Here is a 26,310-nt window from a genome sequence, read left to right on the forward strand (position 1 = left end):
TTGTATATGAACTCAACATTTTATTTGCCAAAACAAAGTCGTTCTTTAAAAAATAATAGTTGCTACTGACATGTTGTTAATGTGTATGTTCTCTGCAGTCTTTACAAGGATAAGAGAAATTACCTGGATACATGTGTTGTCCATTAAACTTGTTCTGTTATTCAGTAGCAGTTTTAACCTCTACAATGGTTACATCAGGTTAATCTACAGCAGTTATTTACAAAATTACACAAAAGCAAAAAAGCTCTTCCTAAAAGAGCATTTAGGAAAATAATTTAAAAACGGAAAAAATACAATTATTGCAGTATACTACAATCTTATTGTTACATGATGCAAAAAAGCATCATTGTCATGTACAGATATCAGTGCAAGTCATTCATATAAACCCTTACCACAATAAACATTAGCTTTACCTCAGAGTAATGCAGACAAACTCAGCTTCACTCTCTTATTTAAAAAATGATGGTACCATGTTTGGAAACTAGATCTGAATTTAAGATGGCCATCATTACTGGACTTCACATTATAAGTAGAAATAAGAGCTAGCAGGCCATTCTGAACTGCATGCTTTGACTTGATGCCGTGACCCTCTTCCTGACATGTTTTACTTAACAAGTCAGCCATTATATGTATTTATACTTCTTTGGCTGCAAACTGAGCAGATTAAGAAACTCATGTGTAAAACAAAAACTCCAGTAGTTTGCTCGTTTAAAAATGTTCTTATTAAACACCAGTGTCAGAGGTATTATAAAACACCTTAAAGATTTAGGTCATTACCAAATGGTAATGGCTAAAGAACAGTTAATAAAAGTTAGTGTCTCTTAGGTTTTCTCACTGTAGGCCAGAAGAAAATGATTGGATCATGTGACCAATAATATGACAATTTTATATGGCTGGTTTGGTAAAATGTGCATTACTCAAGAGCCATGGTTAGGGGGGTGTTGGAGGTCCTGTCCTGAGAAGATGGGGTGGAGCAGTGGGTGCAGCTGAAGCGCTGCTGCTGCAGCGGCTTGAGAGGGCCGGGGGGTGAAGAGAGTGGGGTACAGAGCCGCATGGGGGACATGGTGCAGGGCCAGAGGAGTGTGATGAAGAGCTGATGCCGGGATTATGTGGATGGGCTGTCCAGAGAGGAAGGCAGTGGGGTGAGCTGGAATGAGGCCAGCATGTCCCAGAGAGTGTCCTAAAGAGTGTCCGAGGGAGTGCCCTAAGGGCGACAGGGAGATGGGGGTGAGGTGGTGCTGAGGGATGTGGTGCACTTGGGCGAGCTGGGCATGGGCTGGGTGTGGGTGGTGCGGGTGAGCAGGGTGGATGCCCATGGCAGCAGCTGTAGCAGCATGGTGCTGCAGGATGGCATGCTGCACTGTGGTGATGGAGGTCCCAGAGGCCACAGACACAGTGGGCTGTTGGATGTGGATCTGCTGCAGAGTGGGGGGAGGAGGGGCAGGGGCCAGGTTAGCTGCAGCTGCTGCAGCTGCTGCAGCGGCTGCTGCCGAGGGAAACGTCTTCACCTGTTTGGCCAAGAGCTGCTGCTGGATGTGTTGCTGAGCGGCCTGCTGGAGCTTGCTGTATTTCTCCATCTCCTCTGGGGTGAAAGTGATGGGCTGACTCTCCAGAGGAGCCAGTCCATCTTCCTCTGCCTCCAGACCGTCCTCCTCCAAGGGAGGGGGGTAACCAGCATAAGCGTGCATTGGAGGCTGCTGCTGCATGTCGGACATGAGTGGCTCCATCATAGGGTTTTGAGAAGGGTCCTGTTCAGTCTCTCCTTGATATGGACCCATTATCATGGGTGCTTCCTGTTCAAACAGAGGCCTGGGCTCTTGAAGCATCTGCTGCTCAGTGGTGGGCTGCTGAGTCTCTTCTGACAGAGCAGTGCTCTGAGGAGCCTCCTCCATCTTTTGCACTGGTGGAGCTGGGGGCGGAGGTGGAGGGGGAAATTCTCGAATGGGCTCTACTAGAATGACCTCACTGTCAGCCTCTGAACCCTTCCCTTTGTCGCCCTCGTCTGGTCTGGTGAGTGGAATCACTGGCTTCTTTCCTGCTTGTAGTTTACCAAAGAGTGGTAGCATGGCTTTGTTTCCCAGAGTGGGGGGAAGTTTGGGACCAAAGTAACCCTGTGGTGGGTCCTTTATTTTACCTCCAGTTTTAGTTCCTGGGACAGAATCATCAGAACTCTTTTTGGACTGTACTTTTTCCAAAAGCTGTCGAGCTGTAAGTGTGTTTTTCTGTTCTCCTGCATCTCTCGAACCACCTGCTCTCAAAGTCTGTGAACTCGATGAATGAGTGCCGCGGTTAAGGCCTCGTGAGGAGGATGCCCGAGGCGACTGGGAGCGGTAGATACGAGAGCGGTTAAAGTCTCTGCGATGTGTGTCACTGTCCGCTCTGCTCCTGGCCCCTCTGCGATGGGGTGAGCCTTTGGTGGAGGACGAGGAGCGACTGGCAGAGCTGCGGCTCCGGCTGTAGCTCCGCCTCCAGGACCTGCCACTGGTGCTGCGGCTCCAGCTGCTCGAACTCCGGGAGCTGCTGCGGTGGTGCCTCCGATGCCGCTTGCGGCGGCTGTAGCTGCGTGAGCGAGAGCGTGAGTCGTCGGAGGAAGAGGAGGAGTACTGATGCCTCCTGGACCTCCTGCGGCCCCTGCTGCCCCGTCTCTCATACTCAGAGTCTGAGGAACGTTTGGAGTGGCGGCGGCGGCGCCCCTCGGTGCTGTAGTCACTGTAACTCTCAGAGTAGCTACGGCTTCGGTGGCTGTAGCGGCTGCTGCCTCGAGAGGAGCGCTCCGAGCTGCTGGAGTAAGAGCGACTACGAGAAGTCTGACCACGATGTCGTCTTCGACTACTGCCCCGCCTCTCCCCGCGCCGGGGGGAGCGGCTATGGGAGCGGCCTGACTCCTCGCTGTGGTGCCTTCGGTCTCTGGGACTGGACTTGTGATGGCGTGAGCGCTGGTTTGAGCCCCCATCCTCACTGTCGCTGCTGGGGGGTCGACCAGAGGCCGGACTTTTCTGGGCAGACGTGGAACAGGAGGCACTTTGCAGCACACTCACATCGGTCTTCTGGCGCTTGGTGCCACTGTGCTCCTCCAGTGAGTTTGGTTTATCACTGCTTTTTGCAGACGCTCCTTCCTCTGCTCCAGATTTAGAAGGCACTTCTTTTATAGCACGTTTCCTCTTTCCCGGTTCAGCTCCAGTGCTGCCAGTGGCTGTGCTCACTGTGGTCGGTTGAGCCGATGGCACTTTATCCTCGGACTTGACCTTAGGTTTTTCTTTCTCCTCACCTGCAGCCTCCTCTTGGTCTGGACCTTTATTTTTACTTTTCTTTCGCTTGTGCTTTTTCTTCTTTTTAGTTTTTTCTTGGGCTGATTCCCCTTCTCCTTCAGCCTCTTCACCTGCTCCTTTGTCCTTTTCTTTGCGCTTTGAATGTTTGGACGACTTCTTGTGCTTTTTCTTTTTCTTCTTTTTCTTGGCACTGCTACTTGACGCCTTCAGTGCATCACCTTCTGATTGTACCGGCTCTTCCTTTGGAGCTGCCTTCTCTGTGTCGGTGCTTGAACCAGGTTTATCGGTGGAATCAGCTTCAGTTGTTGAAACAGTTGTTTGTACCTTTTCATCTGAGCCTTCAGGTTTAGGAGATTTTGATAGTTTTGCATTTCGCACTCCTTTATTACGAGACAATTTGAAATCAAAGTAAAGGGGATTACAGCTGTAAGACAGAGAGGGCTGGGCTTTAGTAAATTCAAGAAGCTCAGAGGGCCACTGTAAAGTAGTGCTTTCGTCTTTGCTCAAAACAGGGAAAAAGGGACCAGTGGGTATTTTAGGGCCCTGGTCTGAATTTACTGCCTCTTGAGTGTTGTCAGTTTTAGGTGGAGAGGTAGTCTCAGTGGATGTTGTGTTCGCTGGACATGCTGGAGTTTCCTCCTTTTTCACATCTGGAGGTGGAGGCTCAGCTTCTGGTGCAGATGTTGGGTTACTTTCAATTTCTTTTACAGTTGATGATTCGTTCGTATTTTTCTTGGACTGTTTCTTACTGCGAGTTGATCTAGTTTCACTGACTGACTTATTTTCAGTGGTTGTTTTAATTTCACTGGTTTTACTTTCACTGTTTTTTACTTCAGCTACATTGGTCTTCACCTCATTTATAACTACTTTAGATTCAGTTACATTAGTCTCTGTCTGTTCTGGGGTGACTTCAGTGGTTTTCACCTCTTTCTCTTCTTTTTCCTTGTCTTCTTCCTCTTTGCTTTGATTTTGGTCTGCTGCTTTCATGAATAACAAGAACTGAAAGTGAGGCTTCACCCGACAGTGAGCAGGCGGTATATAGTGATAGTACTGAGGTTCCTGTCCACAATACCCTTCCTCTTTTTTCATCATCATTTTGAGTTTGTTGAGAGTCGAAGCTAGAGACGCCCCATCGTCAGGCTGTTGTTCCTCTTCTGTGGGGACAATTGTAACTGCCTCTACTGCTTCACCCCCTTCAGATCCTGGTTTAGGACTCTCTGTACCTCCCCCCGCCACCTCCTCCTGTCCTGCAACCTTTTCTCCATTTTGACTTTCACCTTCCTCTACAACCTCCTCGCCATGATCGGTGAACACTGCAGCCGCTGTCTCAAGCTTCACAGGTGCTTTCTTCGCAAATGAAAAGGAAACACTAACTTTTGATCCACCGCTGCTTGGAGTAGGGGAGGAGGAACTGTTTTTACCAAGGGAGAAGCTGATGGTTGAGCCTTGCTTTGGGGAAGCTTGTTCACTTTTTTCTGCATCTGGGGCTTCCAATGTAATTTCAGGCATGTTTTCTAACGCCATGTCAGAATCCTCAACATTTTCTCCATCCACAGCTACTGTAGTAGTTTTAAACTTCGGTCCACTTCCAGGAGTACTGAAACAAAAAAATAAAATGGATGAAAATGTAAATTAATATTAAAGGTCCTATATTACATAGAATTGACTCATTTGAGCTTTCAGCCATGTTGAAATGTTACCTCATCAAAAACATACCCGAAATTACGTTCTGTCATTCACACATTTGAGTAACCCTTTATTATTATTTGTCTACATCTCCAAAGCTCAAAATGCTCTGTTCCACCTTGTTATGTTATGAAAAAGTAGTTTTCAAGTTAATGGCTACCTTTTGCCTTTAGCTCAGTAGAGATGGGCAATTCCAGGCCTGAAATCATACAAATGATTCTAGTGAAGGTGTATTAAGGTTAAAAACACAGTGGAGCACTTCCTGAATCACCACATGACATCACAAGGTGGAGTGTTTTCTTTGAGAGGCTTGTGTTTAAACGTGTGAATAAAACAAAACACAACCCCAGGAATGTTTTTAATGTAGAAACAACATTATAACATAGATCAGAAAATAGCCTAACATGGGCTCCTTAACATTAATTTCAACAGCAAAAGTAGCAAATGATGTATCTGCAATCCAACCATGAGAGGGCACTGTATGCACGCTTACCTGTCCTGCTGTTTCCTTTGCTCAGCTAGCACATGCAATCTCCGCAGCATTTTCTCTTGCTTTTTTCCACCTTTCCGAGAACGTGAAGACACATTTCTTGCAAACTCTCTCTGTTTTAACTCCTTCAGTCTCTGTATTCACAAAACAGACATACTCTTAGTAGAAGTATTTAGTATAATACTAAACTATTTCATTGTTCTTATTAAGGCTGGTCTTGTCTGGTATACCTGTTTGTGAGCATGGTCATATGAGTTGATGTGGTTGTCAAATTCCTGGTGTTTGGTGTACTGCTTGTCACACAACTCACAGTAGAAGTTGGCTCTCAGGTCTTCCAGAGCTTTAGCAATTGCCTTTTCTTTTTCCACCTGGTCCTTAAATAGACAAAGGGAAGTGTTAAAAAGCAGAATTTGCATCAATGATTTGCATGTACTATAGATCACTGCTATAGACAGGCACTGTCTCTAAAGAACAAAACAAATGTACCTTATATTTCTGCCGTAGTTCTTCTGTATCCTCCTTTTCAATTTCCAGAACTCTTCTCTTCTCTGTGGCATCTTCTGCATAATCAAGCTACAATAACAAGATACCTCGAGTTACGAAACTGTACATACACTTAAAGTAAATAAAGCAAGAAGTCATTTGTACTCATATGCCCGTCATGTGTCTCATAAAATAGTTCTCAGAGGGTATTGAGGAGGGGAGACTGCATTATTTTGCCTGGAATGTTCCACAGTATAGCATTAAATTGAACTTAAATTAGTTTCAAGCTAGATCTGTTGTTACAGCAATTTTTATCATCTACAGTAAATATACACACCAGAACTGTGTATTTCATGAGTCTGGTCTATAAAAGGCAGCTCACCTCCATCTCCATTCGTCCCATCCCCATAACGTCATGTTTGATGATAATGGGCACAGGGTCGGTGCGTCCTGAGAAAAAAAACACAGAGCAAAGTGTTAGTGAAGTTTTTGAAACTTGGTCATGTGACCAGCTCGGAGACAGCCTGCTTATAGAGCATAGGGTGCTGGGGTTAGAGAATTTTGCCTTCAAGTGCAAAGAGACCAAAAAGCTACAGTGAACCAAATACTGGCTATTCTCACAGCTTACTGCAGCCACCAAGGGCAGTGTTATTTGATCTATCCAAATAGATTTTATAAATGTTTCTATTGAGATTGTGTTTATGCTTAGATGTTTTGTCAGTGTGTGATATAGAACAGTACAGTCCTCATCCCCCTCCTGTGCCTCTTCACTGCTGCAGTCTTGTTAAACCAGAATGCCAAGTTTATCAAGGACAGCCTCAGTGACTCTGTGTGTATTGATGTGTGTCGATGTGTCTTGGAGTGTGTGTTGGTGTGTACTAATGTGTGTTGGTGAGTGTTGGTGTGGGTTAATATATGTTGGTGTGTGTTGGTGAGAGTTGGTGTGTTATTGTGTGTTGGTAAGTGTTGGTGTGTGTTCTGTGTGTTGGTGAGTGTTAATATATGTTGGTGTGTGTAGTGAGTGTCTTGGTGTGTGTTAATGTGTGTTGGTGTGTGGAGTTGCAACATGCCTGCGTAGCCACTGTCACTGCGGCACAACCGGGAGAGGAGCAGCCCAATTGAATCATTTCTTTCTAAGCTTGACACGGCTGACTGCTGCAAGTCCTTTACCATGTCTATGAGTCCAAATGTCCCTTGCTTCAAACCCCCTTTGTTAAAAATGAACTCTACTTAAACTCTGTCATGTAAGCTGTGAAAAGAGCAAGCTCTGAAGGAAATTGTAGAAAAATAAACAAACCAAAGACAACCAAAAACAAGAATGAAACATTAAAGATATAAAATATATAAAATCAAACTACTTTGGAGATTGACACATTGCTTAATCCACTCATAATCAGCCAAACAAAGCAGAGAGAAAGACAGAGTAAAATTAAAAAGGACACAAGCACTGAACTAACGGCAGAGTGACGTCACAGGCCAGGTATCGCCATGGTGACAGTGCAGGGGAATACTCACCTGGACACACATGGGATGGGTGGGAGGAGGGGGGAGGACAGACAGACAGATAGACAGGGGAATCTCATAACAAAATGCATAGAGAATTTGGACTAATCTGCTGCTCCTGTTGCCAGCCAAATACAATAATCAAACGTCCTGATTATCAATTCAGTTTGGTTTCAGTTTTTTCCTCCACAACACATTTCAATTAGTTTCTCCCATGAATTAGTTCTTGATGTATACCATTGGGCATATGGAATTATTACAAACTCTTAATACTGGCAGATTATGCTACAAATTTATCACATTTAATATTTGTTTACATATATGTTTTGTTTTATCATCAAGTATCTCTCCACTGTCTTGACTCCATCACAGCCCAATGACATGTCTGAAATCATAGATGCATGGTGTACTGACGTATAATGGCTGGCCTGGACTCGCAGGCCCACTGCAGTGCTTGATGGGAGGGATCTATGGCAGTTTCAATATTAGAGGCATTATTTCACAAAGGAAGTGAGAGAAGAGGGGCAGATGGTGTAATTTCTGTATCACAAGAAGACTACCTACTAATCACAGCATCAGAACTGAAACCACAACAGAGTGGGTGTGTTAGCCACTGCAGTGGTCTGTGTGAACGGGATCCAGGATTAAAGATTAATGAACAATTATAGTCATCCCAAACTATCACCAGTCCTCAAACACAGTGACGATACTTCCACATTACCCATTCCAGTGGAAAAGAAAGGACCAGACAAAAACAATGTGCATCTAGATCATCACAGGGTGTGAATCACAAGGTTAAAAACTGAAAACAAACAAAATGACAATGTTCTAGAAGTAATACGTATGCATGATATATACACAAGCAGCAGGATGAAGACTAATACAGAGAGAATTGGAAGCCTATGTAGCATTGGTGCTCTGATGAGAGGTAAATAAATTATGGGAGAAATCAAAACAAAAGAAAAAAAAAAGAAAATAATTCAATTGGGGGATAAAATAACATTTACCACTAAGTTTACCATCAGCACAACATGGGCAGGATCAAATAGCTGTAAAAAAGAAACACCAATTGGTTAAGCAGGAAGATTGAGGCACATAGAGAAGGGAGGGTGGGGTTGGGAGTGTGGCTGTGGGCTTTCAGGGGCAGAACTACAGGGGTGTCATGGCGTCACCCCCTACCCCTCATCCCTTCACTCAGGGCTCGGCGCTTACAGGGAACCTCTCTCACCACTCACTCGCCCAAGACCTTCTTGATTGGTTTTGGTTTGATCACGTTACAAAAATGTGCCCAAAATGTAAAAATTTTTAATTAAACTAATCCTTGACTAATTATATTAGCAAATGATTTTTGTTAAAGATGCACTATGAAACATTTCAAGAGGAGATGTTCTTGCTTCTCCTGGATTATTCCACAGTGTAGTAAGTAATATACAGTAACGTGTATTTATTGCTCAGCACTGCCAACATACAATCTTACTGTAAGCAGAGTCACTTCTCCACAGACTTGACCTGTAACTTGGCCTGGTGGCGGTTCTTGCTTCCTGCTTGGAGATGGAGTTTAAAGTCATAGTGAAACATCCCAGACAAAGCAATAAAATTTCTATGGAGGCAAACTGGTTGTGGGTTCCCCACTAGAAAAATTACACAGTGCACCTTTAACAAATAAAAATATTTTATTTTAGCCTTTTAAAGTATTTTACGCTTGTAGCAACAACCACCATTTTCCCCCGTTGAGTTTTTTTGCCTCTCAAACAGTTGTGTCAGCCCAGTTAGCAAAACTCCCTGCTATTACGTGTATTTTTTGCTAGCGTGCAGCCAGCAAGTCAAGTTCTGAATGTGCTTAACCCGGCAGCAGTGATGACATGACACACAAATGTACCTGAGAAGAAAACCAGAGGGCTTTGAGCAGTGCTTAGAGCAGACTCTGAGTTTCAACTTTCTACTGTATGTCTACATTAGGGCTGGGCAATTAGTTTAACTATAATCAAATACAACAGATTCAGCCATGTCTGATTGTCAATGATTAATTGAGAGGTTTACAGCCAATCATCTTACAGTAAAAGATTTTGGACTTTTTGGTTATTAAATGGTGCTTACTGAAAAGCCTGTCTTGTATATGTTCATAAAATCAACACTGAAATTTTGTTTGGTAGATATGCAATGCCACTTTTCACACTATCACGTAAACCAATGATTGCTTGTTCTTCCTCCAACACTGCTGAAAGCCCCAAGTTGAGTGGCAGTTTGAGGCAGGCAGGGATACACCTCTGGGACAAACATGCTGTGCAGGAGGGTAAAGAAACAAGGGGGAGGATGGGGGTCTGTGAACAGCCATGGGGGGTTGAGACGGTGGTGAGGTGGTCCCTGTAAGTTGACTCTTTGGCCCGGTCAGTAGTACATACACACACATACACATGAGTTTCACCGGTTTTGAAGGTAGAAACAAGCAAACAGGCAGAAAGGGGGGGGAAACTGTCTACTCTGCAAGCCATTCAAAGTTGTAGTTACAGCCAATCAGATACCCAGATACGGCAGCCTTGAAAGTCAGGGAAATCTAGGTGTTTTGTGGTGATTGACACTAAAGGGTGTAATGGTAGAATCATAGCTTCCTAGATCTACCTTGATTTCAAATGATTTTATTTTTGGGCTTTGTTTTTAAAGCGGAAACACTCACAATACTTAAAAGGTTTAGTGATTATAAAGCGAACAGTAGGAAGCTGATAGGGGCCATTAGCCTACGGTACACTGTAAAAAGGTTGTTACAGTAAAGTCAACTGCAGAGTGGGAGAAGGAAAGCACACCCACACATACACATACGGACATACAGAGGGTCCCAACAAACCTTACCTAAAAAGGGGCAAAAAGGACAAAAGAAGAATAAGAACAAAGTCAATACAGTGAAAACTTAAAAAGGGGAGACAATGTTTTGCAAAACTCTAAACTTTGTAGTTGTCAGAGAGGACAGGGGAGGAGAGGAAAACGGTGATCTCAGAAAGCAACGTAATGGTATGTTCATTATGGCGTTATTAGCTCAGGCTGGGCAATATGGTGATAAAAATCAAACTGAGACCAAACCCACTGACGATATGCTATTTTGGTGATTCACTACTTCTCTATAATGTAGCTGTCTACTCAAATTTTACTGTTGGTCCACCCACTTCCCCTATTGGTTAACCTTTGTAAGGCTATGAGTGAGTGACCGCTGGATTCGACCAATCACAGTGAAATGTGAACTTTCAGAAGATGCAGATGTATGTATGTATGTGAACATGATTTTTGATAAGACTGAAATCGTGATCTGGTCCCAAGAAAATTATTAAATTTTTCCCCCCATATTGCCCATCCCTATTTCAGAATGTACTACAATATTTACACCAATTATTCACTACTCTCTTGCTGCACAAAAGAGCAGGCAGCTTACATAACAGATACCAAAAACGCCAGTGGCAAAAAACACAAACATGAACCCTATGACTCGCGATGCCCTCCAGTCCACACATGAGCAGGAGATTTTAATAGTATCAGTTCACGGTCACCTTGATAGCAGACCCCAAATGATACAACTACATGACACGCAACTGTTAGCTCCTCTGCTATGAGGTAGTGTCCTGGTAAGAAGCCATAGGCCGACTGAGCGGGGCTTAGCAACTCCAAAACAACGGGAAGCACGACCATATATGTACATGAGCAGAGGAACCAAGCCAACTATGACATAAATCAGTCAAACGCTTGAGCTTTTCCAAAACTAGAGGTAATGCAGCCAATGACTATGTAGCAGATCACTATAACATCTGCTAAACTTCTAGGCGCTCTGCTAGTTACTTATAACCAAATTATAGGGACTTAATATTTTGTTGCAAATTTGTATTACATTCTACAGGCCCATAATATCTAATAGACACTAGAGGCAGGTAAAGCTACTAAGTTACTAAAGAATCTCATGATTAATTACATTTCACAATGTAATCATAAAGCACAAGAATTGCAAGAATTTTAGAAACAATAAAGAAGTCTTCTAGTCAATTCAAAACAAAAGTGCATTTTATCTGTATGTTTATGTCAAATTAACTGTATCATTAATTCACTAAGTTTGTTTTTATGAAGATGTTCACATAATAGGAGACTCGTAATCTATTACTCAACGTAAATGAAAGTGAGTTTCACTGTTGTTTGGGTCATATCAATAATTGAAAATGAAATATTGTGATATCGTAGTAATCATTAGAAATATGCAGCTCTTTATGATACTATTGATACTTTACAGCTGACAGTCATCAACATTCCCTGGGGGTGTGAACCTAACAGAAAGCACTGCTCTGTTAGAGGCTCTCTCACTCAAGTCAGACTTTAATCTACGTCAAATTGTGTTTGGTTTAGAAAACAATCTGACCAAAAAGAGCAGACTGTGCTGGAACTACAACAGGTGAGCTGATTTGTGCTTTAAAACATGTGTCTTAACACACATAACACACATATTACACATAAAATTATAGTCATGAGCTAGCTAAGTAGTCACTCTCACCTAGTTGTTGAAAATCAAACAGCTAAACAGGACTATGAACGCTTGTATTGATCACAGGCTCCTGAAAAATTTGCTGTTTAAATCCATTTAGTATTTTTTTCTTGAGTTTTTAGACTCTGATCTAAAAACATTTTTGACCATGTTTCTGTGTGTGCGCTTTGTGTCTCCATGGTAACTCCTGAACATTCCACTAAATAGACACACATGTAGAACACCCCCAGATCGATGTCACTGCAAAGTATCAACAGAGAGCAGGAGCCTGGCCTCTTATGAATTATCAGGTTCTGGATCATTTCTATTTTCTATATTCCTAATGAAACTGGCCTTTGCCCCATCCTAAGTATGACATCACCACATACCACTATCTAAAAGCCACCAATACGTTCACTATAATGATGTTTTATTACAAAATATTGTTAGTACATGACAATTATCAAGCATTTCTATCCATACTATAGGCTTGTCATGCATCATGTGTTTGCAAATTAAATTCCATTGACATGGTTAAGACAGGGATGTAATGGAAGTGTTATTGCATTAGGTACAAATTGGGTTAGTCTGCAGGTCTGAACACAGAGCTCCCTATAATCCCAGGCACATGCTAGAAAACCATTTATGCAATAATTTCTTAAGGGTTAGTCAAAGGGTGGAGACCTGCTTCTGAGTAATTATTTATGTTGCTCAAAGCTGACTTAAAATGTACTTTAGGGCTGGGATATTAAACATATTTGAGAGTCATTTCTTTTTGTCAGTGAGTGACAAATCTTCTGTTAGTAAAAGCATGTGGTTTGGAACAAAGTTCAGACTTCGAAGTAATAATTTTGTCTTTTTGTGTTAAATGGGGCAATGATGAAAAATAAAGATGAATTGAAAACTGATCAAGCAATATGTCGGAAATAAATTGATTATTTTTATTATCATATCCCCAGCCGTAATGTACTTAGGAACATCGGTTACAAGCTGAGAACAGTATATGAAAAGATGCTAGAAATGTTAGAGCAGTCAACCTACAAACAACCAACAAGTGTAGTTTTAATCAAATTTGATACAACCTAAAATGCCACGGAAACAGGCTTAAAAGTGCACAGCATGACCTTTATTTCTCAAAAAGCCTTCTGGGAAATAGGCAATGACTTTGCTTCACTCAACAATACAGCATTCACTTTAATTGACAGTGACAACTGAAGCTACAATGGCAAGATGAAGAAATCAGACAAAAACAGAAGCTACGAGGAGAGGGCAGCAACAGGAGGGCGCTCGGTGGAAACATGCCAGGACTGAGTCAGACCCACTGAGCCTATGAGCGCGGCTAGCTAGTGCTAATGAGCTGCTGACGTTAGCCAAAGCAGCCCACACGCCTACTCCCACTCCAGCAAGTCAATACGGACAAGGCTATCCAATTACAGCTGCCGCAAGCTGATGTACAACGCTCACCCACTTCCACAGTTTATTGAGCCACAGACTGCAAAGAGCTGAGGGGGGGAGATAGACCTTACAAAAGACCGCAATGCTTCAGTTCATATCTGTGCTATTAGAGCAAAGTGAAAGGACAACGATAGAGCTGACTCACAAAAGTACATTAAACATGCACTTGGTAACTTTTCTGATGGCAGGGTCTGCCTATTTGCTTGTCACCGTGGAAATCTGATTGTTTTGCATGGAAGGTTCCACGGTACGGCATAAAATTTACCGTAATTTCCGGACTACTAAGCGCACCTGAATATAAGCCATCAACTAAATTAAAAAAAACAAAAACTCATATATAGGCCACATTGGTCTATAAAGCCACAGGTGTCCACATTGTAACTTGAGATATTTACACAGAAAGATGTCACTCAGAAATATTTTTAATTTTTTTTAAATTATTAAATACCGGTACATGCTTTTTCTGAACAGTGCCTGTAACACGGCAGTAAAGCAACAGTATTACGGACAGGATTATCAGACTATGCCACTTTGTGCACTACTGTGCATGTCTCCGGCAGAAAGACCTGCTGTCCTGTCTGATATCAGGTCAGTGTTTTGTAGGATTTCAGCAGATTTCAGGCACTCATCTGCATTTAACACATGTGGGTCATTATGTCATATCCCATGGACTAATGTTTTGGCATCATAACTTATTTTATCACACGGTGATAGACAGCAGCGCTTTCTGCACTTATTCTGAGTCTGTCTATCTCTATCTCTCTATATGTAAATAAACATATATAACATATAATAACATATGCATTCTTTCTTACTGTCAAAGCAATAACATCTCCATGGAGACAATCAGGTGACAGACCATCCACCAGAAAAGTTACACGGTGCATCTTTAATAGATTATGTCTATTCTCTGTACTTTATATAAAAAAGTAAATGGCAAAGTAAATAGTTTCAGGGCTAACAACATCTGGGAATGGTCCAAATGTTAACATACAAACTCTTTTGCAATCCAAATATGGAGCAGTTTTTCTAACCTACAATGATATGTAATCGAGCAACTTCAAAGCATTTTCTTGAGAAAAGCAGTATCTCAAAAAGTAGAATAAGCAAAACCAGCATCAGAAAATTCGTCAACATAAAGAAAATAAAATTGTTTGGTAAAAAATAAATGGGTAAAAAGGGTAAAGAAAGCAGAAAGTTGTAGTTGGGTATACCAGCTTGTATGTTTGTGTGTGTGAAGTGTTGCCTTACCCTGCATTGTTTTGCCCAGGCCTTGCCCCAACTTCCATCCATGTTTCTGTAGCAACCGGTGCCCGATGTTATCCTGGCAGAGAAAACAGAGAAGAAAAACCAAAAATATTCCAATAATAAGAAGAGCTTTTACCCGCTTTTGCACGGGTCACAGTTCATTTCAAAATAAAATAATAAAAAATAAAAATTCACTCAAATCACACTATCATCACAACCACCACCAACACCAAATCTCATTTTTGCCATACACATCTACAGCATGTAACGTCAGTGTCTTCTAGCACAGATAGTGGTAAGGGCAGTGACAGTTTCTAAAAGCTTTTCGTCCAAGGTAAACAGAAAATATATGATTGAACTAGAATTACATCTCTAGGTGAACCTTTTTAAATGAATTTGTCTATAATTTAACACACCAACTTATTATATCTAAAGGAACAAGGAAGGAGGAGCGGTCAAATATATGTATCACGCATACATATATGAACCACTGATAGGGCGAGCTTTAAGTCCACAAAGAAATCAAGTGACACAGTACAGGTATGGAAATCTTGCATTGAACAAAAACCAAGACCAAGAAACTCCAAGCTTGCTGTGATACCGTAACCATGACGAAAAGGAGGAGGGGGGAGGCACCATGAAACATTTAGCAGCTGTCACAACAAAATAAAATACAGCGAGGAAGAGGAGGAGGAGGAAGAGGAGGGAGAGAGAGAGTGGTGTGAGACTGGTGTGGGCCTTGGGTTACCATTACAAGGCCCAGGGTGGACAGAGTACAGTACAGTGGAGGAGGGTACGTGAAGGCAGACATTGTGTGTATGTGCCCCCGAACTAGTTCAAAGAAGTAACTTTTTGTGCATGTTTTTATCACATTGTTTGGTTTGTTATCAATTGTCCACTCTAGTTCAAATACAAACAAAAATGATACAAGCATGTTTGTAATATTTGTTCAAGATAAGTTAGAATTTCTTGTAAATAGGCGGGTGATCTGTTGATTTATTTTCTAACTTTCTCACCCAGAAGATAACATTAACTATTAGGAAATGTACTTAAAGGGCCCATATTACACTATTTTCTGATTTCTGTTATAATGTTGTTTCCTGGAGTTGTGTTTTGTTTCATTCATACATGTTTAAGAGAGGAACCAAGCCTAAATACGTAGAGTCTCTGTTCCACTTCGTGATGATGTTGGATGATGTGGTAATACAGGAAGTACTCATCTGTTTTTTAAACTCCACACATCCATACGTCTTCACAAGCCATGAAATTTCCTATCTCTATTGAACAAAAGCTAAAAAGGTAGCTCTTAACTTGAAAACTACAGCTTCATGACATCACAAGTTGGAACAGAGCATTTTGAGCTTTCGAGATGTATACACACTAAAAATAAAAGCATTACTTAAACGTGTGAATGAAACAAAAGAACTCCAAGTATGTTTTTGAGGAAACTAATCTAAGCAGCTAAGCTAACTATGCTAAGATGGCTTAAAGCTCACAAGCATCAATTTTGCGTAATAAAGGACCTTTATTTTATTTTAATTAGCATTTATTTATTTTTTTATTAAAGTATTGCTCTTATTGAATGTGAATGTGGATTAAACATTGTTACAACTATACTAGCAATGACTAATTTATAACAAAGCAAATATGTAAGAACAAAAACGTGCACAGGTAGAAGTCTTAACTACATGGCATGTTGGAGACTATTTACCACTAGTATGGGTCAGCAGGAAAACATAACATTAGGTGAAATGCAAGACTGTCCCACCACTACACACTAGATAACATCCTCAAGCACAAATAAACAGGACACAATGAGACTTCGTAATAAAAAGCAGTGTTTTTGGTTTTCAGTTGTGATTATAACTAGTCCAAGCTTTGGCTAACATTCACCAGAGTGCTGCATTCTACCAAACAGACATACAAACCAAACAAAAAGGATATTTATAATCACAAAGAGATCGATATCAACTCTCACACAAACAGAAACGTGAAGTGGTTTGGAACAAAAACTTTAAATAAAAACAACAACAGCATGCAGCTTTTTGTTAAATCAACTTTAACAAAAAGAACTATTGGGGTTAGTAGTGCACTGTGGACACGGACAGAGGGGCAAATGGGGCAGGTGGTCGAAACAAAACTGCAACAGTGTTAGATTCAAAGTGGATCAGGCACAGAGAGAGGGAGGTGAGGAGGGCTCTGGGGGTAGGCAGAGCCACCCGCGCCACAGAGGAGTGAGTTTAGGACCATGAGGTGAGCGTAGATGGGTTAGTGCATGTGAGGGATGTCAGACACTGGCAACACGGCATCTCCGCCCCAAAACGTGATAATATACAAGGTTAGATTGATTTACTGTGTGGTGGTGCTTCATCATTGTAACTAGGTCTGGATTGTGGATCAAGATTATTTGTGATTATACAAGTCAAGGCCATTTAAATTCAACCTATATTCTAAAAAAGTATACACATAATGATTATTTGTGATTACACAGGTGGTGACATTCTAAAAAAGTATACTGTGATATAAAGTGTTTTTTAGTTTCTTGGTGTCATTTTTATGCCACATCATTTTTCTTCATATTAATTTATCATTCAGATAAATTTGATTTCAGAAAGCTCATTACAAACTGGTGGAGTCGTAATCTATTAGATAATGTCAATGAAAAGAGATTAAGATTTCTGTTAAATTGGGATATAGTTGTTAAAATTGGTTTCTTAACACTAAATCCTGATATTGCAACATTCTTAGCTGGAACAATATTATGGAATATATATATATATAAAAGGAAAATCCCCAAAATTACAAATGATAAGTCTTTTTGTTTTAACCAAATGTTTATATGTTATACAATTCAATACAAGTCTTAGTCAGATGGAAAACCATTTGATGACTTAAAATTCAACACATTATATAGTTCCCTGCTTATTGCAATTACTATGAATACTACACATTACTAATAAAGTATGTAACAGTGTAGCCAGTACTAGCCACTATGATAGGTCACAGAATAGTTATCTGTGTTTTTGCTCCTGTCCCCAAACAGGCCGCACTTCCTGGTTGGTGGAGGCGGCTCCCACTGATAGATGAGAGTGGTGCTGTGCTCACTCAGTGGGACTGTCAGATATTTCCGCAGCACGAGAGATAAGAGAGGAATCTGAGCAGCTCATCAGAAAAATACTGCCTTTATGAAGCTGTAACCAGGCCAAACTACAGACAGCACAAACTTTACGCCAGTCTGTCTCCGCTTTGTTTCTTCAGACAATTTAGTTTTATTGTCGAGAGAAGGAGAAATACTGCAGAATGTGCTGCAGTGAACCCCTCCCACCAACATAAACCACTTTTATGTCCCTCACTGCTAATGGATAAGCCAGCAATTAGGCTCTCCTGTATATACACTAGACTAGATGCAGTCTGCATATTTTAATCTATACTGTTTTAAAACAAGTATTATAGTTAGAAAAAAATATGAAATTATTAAATCTGAATTTTAGAAGGATGTGACCTGTTTGAAAAGTCTAATCTAATGACATGGGAATATGTGTGTTTAGTTTTCTTTTTTTTGTTGTTGTTGTGATGTTGATTGGATACACCAAATAAAATACTTGTACTCATATCTGAACATTTTAAAATATTAAAAGTTATATTTGTAACATCTGATGAAGCACAAGAGGGTAGCTGTACATTTGGGAGTTGCTGGGCGGAGATGAGGCGCAGGCCACGTGTTGAAGCACAGATGAGTGCACCAAAAGAAGAGACAAACAGACGGATGAAAGCAACGGCGGCGAGTCCAACAGCAGTGCAAGTGGAGTGAAGGCATTTCCATACGAACCTGGCTTTAAAATACTGGGCTGTCAAAAAAACAGTCACACGTGACACAACGTAAGAATCCAGCCAAACGCTTTGAACTGCAGTTCTACTAGCTTCTCTAAGTCTTACAAATGCAAATCTCTCTCTGCCTTTAACAAACACAAATAGTGTACAAACAGAAAAGTAGGCATGTCATTATATCCACCAACTGACTGTTAATACAAGAGAAAGAAAATAGAAAACATTATCCAGAAGTCTACAAGAGCGGGTGGCTTTAAAAGTACACTGCGCCATGTTTGGCACAGTGCAGGGCCAGAGGTATGGGAGGGGCAGTGATATGCAGGGGACCCCACAGGACCTCAGAGTGTTCGATCTATTCTGTCATTCAGGTTATCTGTACAATGGAATGAACACCACTAAAATTTATTTTGAATGAATTCCCTTTTAGGGTTTCAGACATATCTCAGAGGCTTATGCTTAGCTAACAAGTTGCTTAGCAGCACTGATTACAGAGTAAATATAATGTACTGCATGTCTCTAAATGTGCTCAAAGTAACATAAATTAGTGGGGATTAGATTACAGTGCTGTAAAATGAAAACATTAATTTTGTCATTTCCTTTTACTTACCTTTCAAACATGGAGGCCAAATTCTGTAAGTTTAACAAAATATCACATTAATACAGAGGATTTCTGTTTTATGCAAGGAAATGTTATCTAGGGATTTGACTGGCTCTGAGACAAATACTTTGACCAGAGCTTATTCCAAAATGGAACACACAAGTGTTATTATTTAATTGTTTAATGTGCCTGTGTATAATTAAAATGTTTAAAAGTCCTTAATATTTGTTGTGCTGCCTGTAGCTCTGAGGATGCCCGCTGCATATCGCTCTTGGATGAGGTTCAGTGAGGGGGCAGGTTGGGAGGGGTTGGGTGGGGCAGGAGAGATGGGGAGAGAGATGGGTCTGGGGGAGGTATAACTGTTGAAATGATTTAACAAGGAGGAGTACCGAATATTACTACCAAAGTTAAAACATGCAATGCAAAACAATGTTAGAGAGTCAGAGCGAAGACCAAAAGGGGAAGGACAGAAAGAGTAAATAGATCCCAGTAAAGTACCACACACCTCTAGCTGCCTAGAAATCACACACAATAAATGGCAGGGGCAGGGCTCTGCGCAGCTGGACCAAGGCATCTACAAAACTCCTAAAACTACGTTATAAACAATTTACTATTTGGTCACACATCGAATTAACTTGACATTTGTAAGCAAGAAAGATAATTATTTTCCACTTAAATGTCAAAGATTTTAACTAAATTGCCACATTATATAATTTAATACAGTTTACTTTTCTGTGAAATGCCAAATCTCAGCTGTCAGTGCCCCCCCACAAATAATAGCGCAGGAGCCAATGAGCCACTCAAGCCAGGTGAGCAAGCCTCCTCTCTCCATTTAAATCCTCTCTTCTGCACCCACGCATCATAGCAGGGATTTGAATAAGCTGTATGCAACATTGGCAGACTATGTGTATTTGAATGAGGGTTAACTTAGGCAATATTGGATTTAAAGCTTTAGAAAAACACACGAAATTTGATCATTATAGTTGGTAACATGATTTATAATGTTCATTTTGACACAGGCATATTTACAGTGTGATACAATTTCCCTGCAAGGCATTAGCTGCTTGAAATGCCAAATAAAAGGTTGCTGGCACTATGTGGAGGATGGCTGAATACATTATACTGTAGTTGGGTGTAACAGGAGCCAGGGCCTGCTCACCACAATGCTTAAGAGTCAGCTTATGGGAAGGGGAGCGCTTCAACGACAGAAAGAGGGGGAAGACACTGCCTGCGCTATTATCCATGTGCCTCTTCAGCGAAAAATGCAGTCCCAGTTGCACAAGCACCATGCCAGCACAGAATGACAGAGGGTACTGTACACCGAATAACTGTAGTAGAGAAAGAGCATAGAGTGAGGATAGAGAAGTGAAAGAGAGAGATAGAGAGAAGCGTTACAAGGACCCTAAGATAGGAGTAAGAAAGCAGAGCGTGCAAATACAAACCGGGTCATTGCTGCTTAGCTAATAGGGGGCCAATTCGCTGCAGGAGAGAAATGTCGAACACCCCAAGTTGTGTACAATAAGATAACTGTCCTATAGACACAAACACTATACATCAATTCTAGTCTATGTAGACACACACACGCAAGCACACACAAACGTTTCCTTTCACACCATCTAATGTGCAACTCTGTTTGTAGGGGATATAGAGAGGAAAAAGTACTGCGTTGCTTTGTTGAGAAAATAGTCTTTCATAGCTATTAAAATGTAGATTTGAATACAAAAAAGGGAATCACAGAGCAAGATAGTCAAATTGATGTGCAATGTTGTAGGAAAAACTATTATGCTTTACAATGGCAGTGCTGTATCCTCTCTATTTGTTGTTTTGTAGCTTGGAGGACTAACAATGGCTAATAATGGAAAACATCAATCTGAAGTCTATGTAAAATCCATAGATAAAACAGGAAAGTCTAGTATGCACAGTTTAATTATTCACAAAGAAAATGTAATAAGCAAAACAACACTGGAAAAGGGAGACTTAAGTATTAATGGAGATGGAAGTGTATCTAAAGGTTAGATGGTAACACTGAATGCAGCTACAATACTTGGACACATGAGTGAGGTAAGAAGGTGTGGTGGCTCTTAATATTTTCCCTGGACCAATCATCCAATCATCCACAGCTGGTCCCATGGTGCAGAGAAGACGGGGGTGGTCTTACCGATTCTATGGGCTTGTCCAGGGACGCCTGCTCCAGCTCCAACTGGCCCTCTTCATACTGGTCAAAGTGATTTCCCCCCTGCACACACAATACACTAACAGTTACTCAGTATCAACAAGATTGAACCTTTATTCAAGTTATGTAAGTGCTCATCACATGTAATTTTAACGGTCCTATATTACGCATCGACTCTTATTAACTTTTGGCTAATTAGTTTTAATGTTGTTCTCTCATCAAAAACATACCTGAAGTTGTGTTTTGTTTCATTCACACATGTTTGAGTAATCCTTTATTTATCCTATGTTTATTATTTATTAGTCTACCTACATCTACAAAGCTCAAAATGCTCTGTCCACTTTGTGATGGCATGTTGTGGTAGTTTTCAAGTAAACAGCTACCTTTACCTAAGTAGAGACTGGCAATTCAATTCAAAAAAGTTTGTCAAATTTCCATATGAAAAATTTAAAACTTCAATTTCAATTTCTTTTTTCTATTTTTTTTTTTTCAATGACGCAAGACCTCTCATTCCAGGTCTTAAGTTATGCAAATGATTCTAGTGAAAATGTATGGAGTTGGGACATCACAAGGTAGAACAGAAAAGATATCAGCCTTAATATGCAAGATTTGTGTGTTACACATGTCTGAATGAAACAAAATATAACTCCAAGTCCGTTTTTGATGAGGAAACAACATATCAGAAAATAGCATAATTTGTTCAATATTAATATTTTTCAGTGCTCCAGGAAAATATATATTTGTTCTAACCAATTTTAGAAAGCTCATCCGTGTAATTGAAAATAATCGGATGATTGAAAGCACCACAACAATTAGGGCTATGTAATGAATTTAATTTTAATCAAATTGAGATATAGAAATGGTTTCCAATCAGGAGATATTTGAATCAAAAGGTCTACAGTCAATCATCTGTCAGTAAAAACATGTGGAGCAGAGTCCAGACAGAAGGATCTGACATGGACTTTGGTTGTTAAATGGCAAATAATTGAAAGTCTGTCTCTCGGTTTATGTTCCTGAATTAAGATAGAAACCAGATGTAATTGTTTTAATAAAATTTTAATTCTAAACGTGATTGATCACTTTAATCAGTGGACTACAACACTGATCAAAATTGCTTGAAAAATAATTTACCACTTGAATGGGGAATAAAAGGACTTACAGGGTGCAATATAAATCTATCCCATGATAAAATGTTTTCCTATCTTTACTTACACCTACCTTTCTCTGCCAGTTTTACAATTCAGAACCAATTGTGTATAGGTCTGTCATGATAACAAATTATGAAGCACGATATATTGCTGCAGATATATACTGCGCTTATTGAATCCACTAATAAGCCACAGAAGTCACATATTTTACCTTTTACAGTTGAAATGATATTTGATTAAAATAAAAAATACCCAAAATCTACAAAGAAATTGTAGTTCCAAATTATATTGAACAATAAGGCAATATGATAATTACTGTGACAGGCCTAACTGTGTACAATATTCTTTACTCGTCATAGAAGAGTATCTTGAAATGTAATTTTTAGTTTTTGCACGCTGATAAAGCCAGTGACAGGCTGTGTTACCAAGCACATTCTGTTGCATTTTAAAAACCTTGATTCAATTCGCCATTATGTTTTATTTACTGCTGTCAAAACACTGACAGCTTAGAGCGAGAGGCTGCTGCTGCCACCCATCCCAGAGAATAGATTTCAATCAGAGAAAAAAATAGAAAGACTTGGGGCAATAGAATGGAGATTCACAAAATATTAAAAATAAACATGAGGGGCTTTAGAGGTCTAGATTATTCCAACACAACAAGAACATCATTTCATTTTCCGCCACAAGCTAGGAGTGAATTATAAGACAACATGAAGGATTTCAGTCTATTTCCTTGTTGTTAAATTTATTCCAATGGTGACAGCAGCGTGCAGTGAGCAGCGCCCCCTCAGATATTTGTTCCTTAGATTGCAGGCATAGCTCCACATTCATGATCCCAAACATTACGTGTGCATTGTGCCTCGTGTATAGGATTGGTGGTGAATAATGGGCTGCTATTGGGACCAAAAGGAGAGTGTTTATGGAGCTGTGTGGAGCTCTAGACAGATGGCTTCCTCTCGTCGTCAGCAGAGGAGACACCAAGGTCGTGTTTAAGAGGCTGTTTATTCTGACCTTCACAAAACATAACAAAAACATAACAACAACATCACCAAACAGTCCGGGTATTTAAGCAGATGTAGGATTGCCTGGAATCAACTAATAGAAAAGAAAAAAAAATCATGCTTTCATTTCTGACTCTAAATTCTTATGTGCAGTGAACTGAATAATAAATTAACAGGAATGCCCTTTATGATGCAACTCTCATTTATCCAGCATCATAACTAGGGCTGCACAATATTTCACAATCAAATCGAAATCTAGATAATAGAAAGTCCTCTGCAAAGAACAATATACTTTTTAACATTGAAATTTCATCACAATACCTGTCACAAAAATATCACTTAGAAACCAAATTGTGCAGCTCTAATTATAACTTTAAAATGTTTTCCTGTTTTTTGTCATCCATTTGAAAAGATACTCTTATAAACAGTAGTATACAGTATCTGTAGACTGATTGACAACTAGTATTAAATACTTTCATTACTTAATCAGTCACAATCTGATAAAAATCTAAATCTGAATCCAGATAGATTACCAAACATTTTCGTTGAACCTAGTTAACTTTAAACATAGCATGGGAATCCTGAATATTTTGAAACATCGTTTGAAGCAACTGCGATGGTCTATGGATTTCCCGGTCGGCAGTGATGAGGACATGTCAGTCCGGTGATTCTCTGGGCAGGACCTTTTTGTCGAGATAAGCAAACGTGCAAATCAACCCACTGTAATGAGGTGATTTGATGCCACACTGGAAGTCATTAATTCAGTTGGAATGGGAGTCAGCATCAGAATGAGTGAAGCTGAGGATTATGGGAATTTATGGGATTTTATGGGAATGGCGGCCGCTGTGGGAGAGCAGAGGATTTATTTATGACCCCCTTCCTCCTCGTCCCGATGTCTACAGCTGCCTTACATGGTATCAGGGAAAACTTCAAGTGAAAGTACTTAATTGAGTTCAGACCTCATATGACTTGGTATCTAGTTTAGACCTGTTCTAGACCTTGTTTAGTCCTGGTTTATAGCCCATATTCATGCACCTAACTTTTCTGTAGTTTCATGTAGTCTAGTTTTCTTGTTTTATTTATTTATTTATGTAACATTAACACTTGCCAAGGTCTTGTAATCTATAACCAAAACTCAACAGTGCAACCAAGAAAACACTGTTGTAATCACTACTGCAATATAATACACATTAATGCGGCTGCTGTCAAATAATTTATCTTTGTGTAAACTTTTTTATTGTAACAGAAAGTCTAATCTTTTCAAAATTCTTTGAATGGGGAGCTCACAACAGAAGTGCAATGCTGATATGATGGTGCCTACTGATATTAAGCAGACTTGAGACAGCTGACATTTTAGAGCAAAAAACCTTATGGGGCCCAAACGTTGTGTTGGCAAAGTCACAGAGGACATGGACATTGAACCGTTTGCTCTGCTCTGTAGGGGTTAGGTCAACAGTCTGAGGGTGTATTCTGGCTTTAGGAATATTAATACTAGTCAGTCACTAGTCAGACTATCTTCTAATGGACTTGCTTTTGAATATGGGCCAATTTGTAAGAATAACCAAGTGCCCTATTTTTACCTTTGATGCTTGCTATACAAAATTAAGCAAAGTTAACAGGCATCTGCCCCACTAAAAATACCACTGATTTGAAATCGGTTAATCAAGTATTTTCTAAAGTAAGATGCACCGAAATATTAAAAAGTTATTATCACAAACAGAGACTGTTGTACAAATACGTAATACACAACATGCAACAGCGTAGCAATTAACTTAATGTCAAAGACCAAAACATTTCGAGGAATCAAAAACCGGTTGGACTATGTTAAAATAACTCACCTGAGGTAAACTTTGTCAAGTACAAAAGTTTGAATACAGTTTGAATAATTGTATAATATTTCAAGGATTTGTAACACATGTATACTACAAAAACACACATAAAAAAACGAGCTATAAGAGGTGTTTATTTTTTTTACTTGACAAACTGGGTGCGGTTAAGAAAAACATAACACGTAAAACAAGTGCATTTGGCAAGACGTGTGTCTGCTGTGGTGCTGATGAGAAAGAAAAGGTACATTTCTAAAGTCCTTGAAAACCACTTGCTATAACAATATAAAAAATATAAAACACAACAGCATCAGTTATCAGTGAATAAAAGACATACCAGGGTTTGCTGAATATGAATAAATCATTTTGGGCGAGAGAATTCTCTATGGATATTATGAAAAATGGCACCACAACTAAAACACAAGGTAAATACAAACTAGTTAGCCGTATTTTTACGTCTTGTGCACGATCCAAACTTTTATTTTCGTTCAGCCATACAGTGATATTACAAGAGACTTCATTGTTGTTGTTCCAAATCGCTTCCAACTGTGTATACGGAGAGCTAGCATCCAACATTAGCGCAAGTCGATAAATAACCAAGGTCACCATTACTTATCTCCAGTGGGACATCGTTTTATTGCGATCATTTGAGATAGAGTTCTTCAAACGCGTATGTACCTCACTGTTTACTGCATACTACAGCAGTCTAGTACCGCAAAACTGAGCATCATAGGGAAGTAAATTCAGAGTCGCAGTGAACTAGCCCTCTCCGTTAGCACTAGCCGAGTTAGCTTGCAGCAGTAGCACGCACCTCACAGGCACAGCCAAAAGCGGAGCCAAATAAAGCAAACCATAAAGATTACACATTGCACGATCACAACGAGGCACCACAAAAATGACCTCACACGGGTTAGAGTGCATCCATTACCTGGAAATCACGTTCTTCGTTGAATCTAGAAAATCTGTCGGCCATTTTCTGAAGGCAGCAGCTTCTCTCTGCTCGCTCCGTCTGTTCCTCTGACAGCAGCGCTCTGAGCCACACACTCGGCTGCCTGCACAGATCCACCTTCCCCCTAGAGACCGCTGGACACAAGCTCAATCACGAATGGA

General features: G+C 40.3%; 1 protein-coding gene across 4 annotated transcripts; it reads right to left on the reverse strand.

Annotated features, from left to right (window-relative positions):
- gpatch8 (G patch domain containing 8) lies at positions 1 to 26,285 on the reverse strand. Of its 4 annotated transcripts, XM_055152540.1 has the most exons (9): positions 21,211 to 21,278; positions 18,456 to 18,474; positions 14,630 to 14,702; positions 8,439 to 8,480; positions 6,311 to 6,378; positions 5,932 to 6,018; positions 5,676 to 5,819; positions 5,449 to 5,579; positions 1 to 4,866 (listed from the first exon to the last, which is right to left on the reverse strand). In XM_055152540.1, the coding sequence occupies exons 5-9, from the start codon at positions 6,335 to 6,337 to the stop codon at positions 918 to 920; spliced, it is 4,338 nt and encodes a 1,445-aa protein (XP_055008515.1). In that variant the 5' UTR covers positions 6,338 to 6,378; positions 8,439 to 8,480; positions 14,630 to 14,702; positions 18,456 to 18,474; positions 21,211 to 21,278; the 3' UTR covers positions 1 to 917. The 4 variants fall into 4 exon arrangements, with proteins under 4 accessions (XP_055008515.1, XP_020787701.2, XP_055008514.1 ...); XM_020932042.2 differs by lacking the exons at positions 8,439 to 8,480; positions 18,456 to 18,474 and adding an exon at positions 26,129 to 26,285 and having other exon boundaries at positions 21,211 to 21,288; XM_055152539.1 differs by lacking the exon at positions 8,439 to 8,480.
- Positions 26,286 to 26,310: the final 25 nt, after the last annotated feature.

This window comes from Boleophthalmus pectinirostris, unplaced genomic scaffold (assembly GCF_026225935.1).
Source record: "Boleophthalmus pectinirostris isolate CB_2022bp ecotype Guang Dong unplaced genomic scaffold, ASM2622593v1 HiC_scaffold_17, whole genome shotgun sequence".
Classification (NCBI taxonomy): Eukaryota; Metazoa; Chordata; class Actinopteri; order Gobiiformes; family Gobiidae; genus Boleophthalmus; species Boleophthalmus pectinirostris.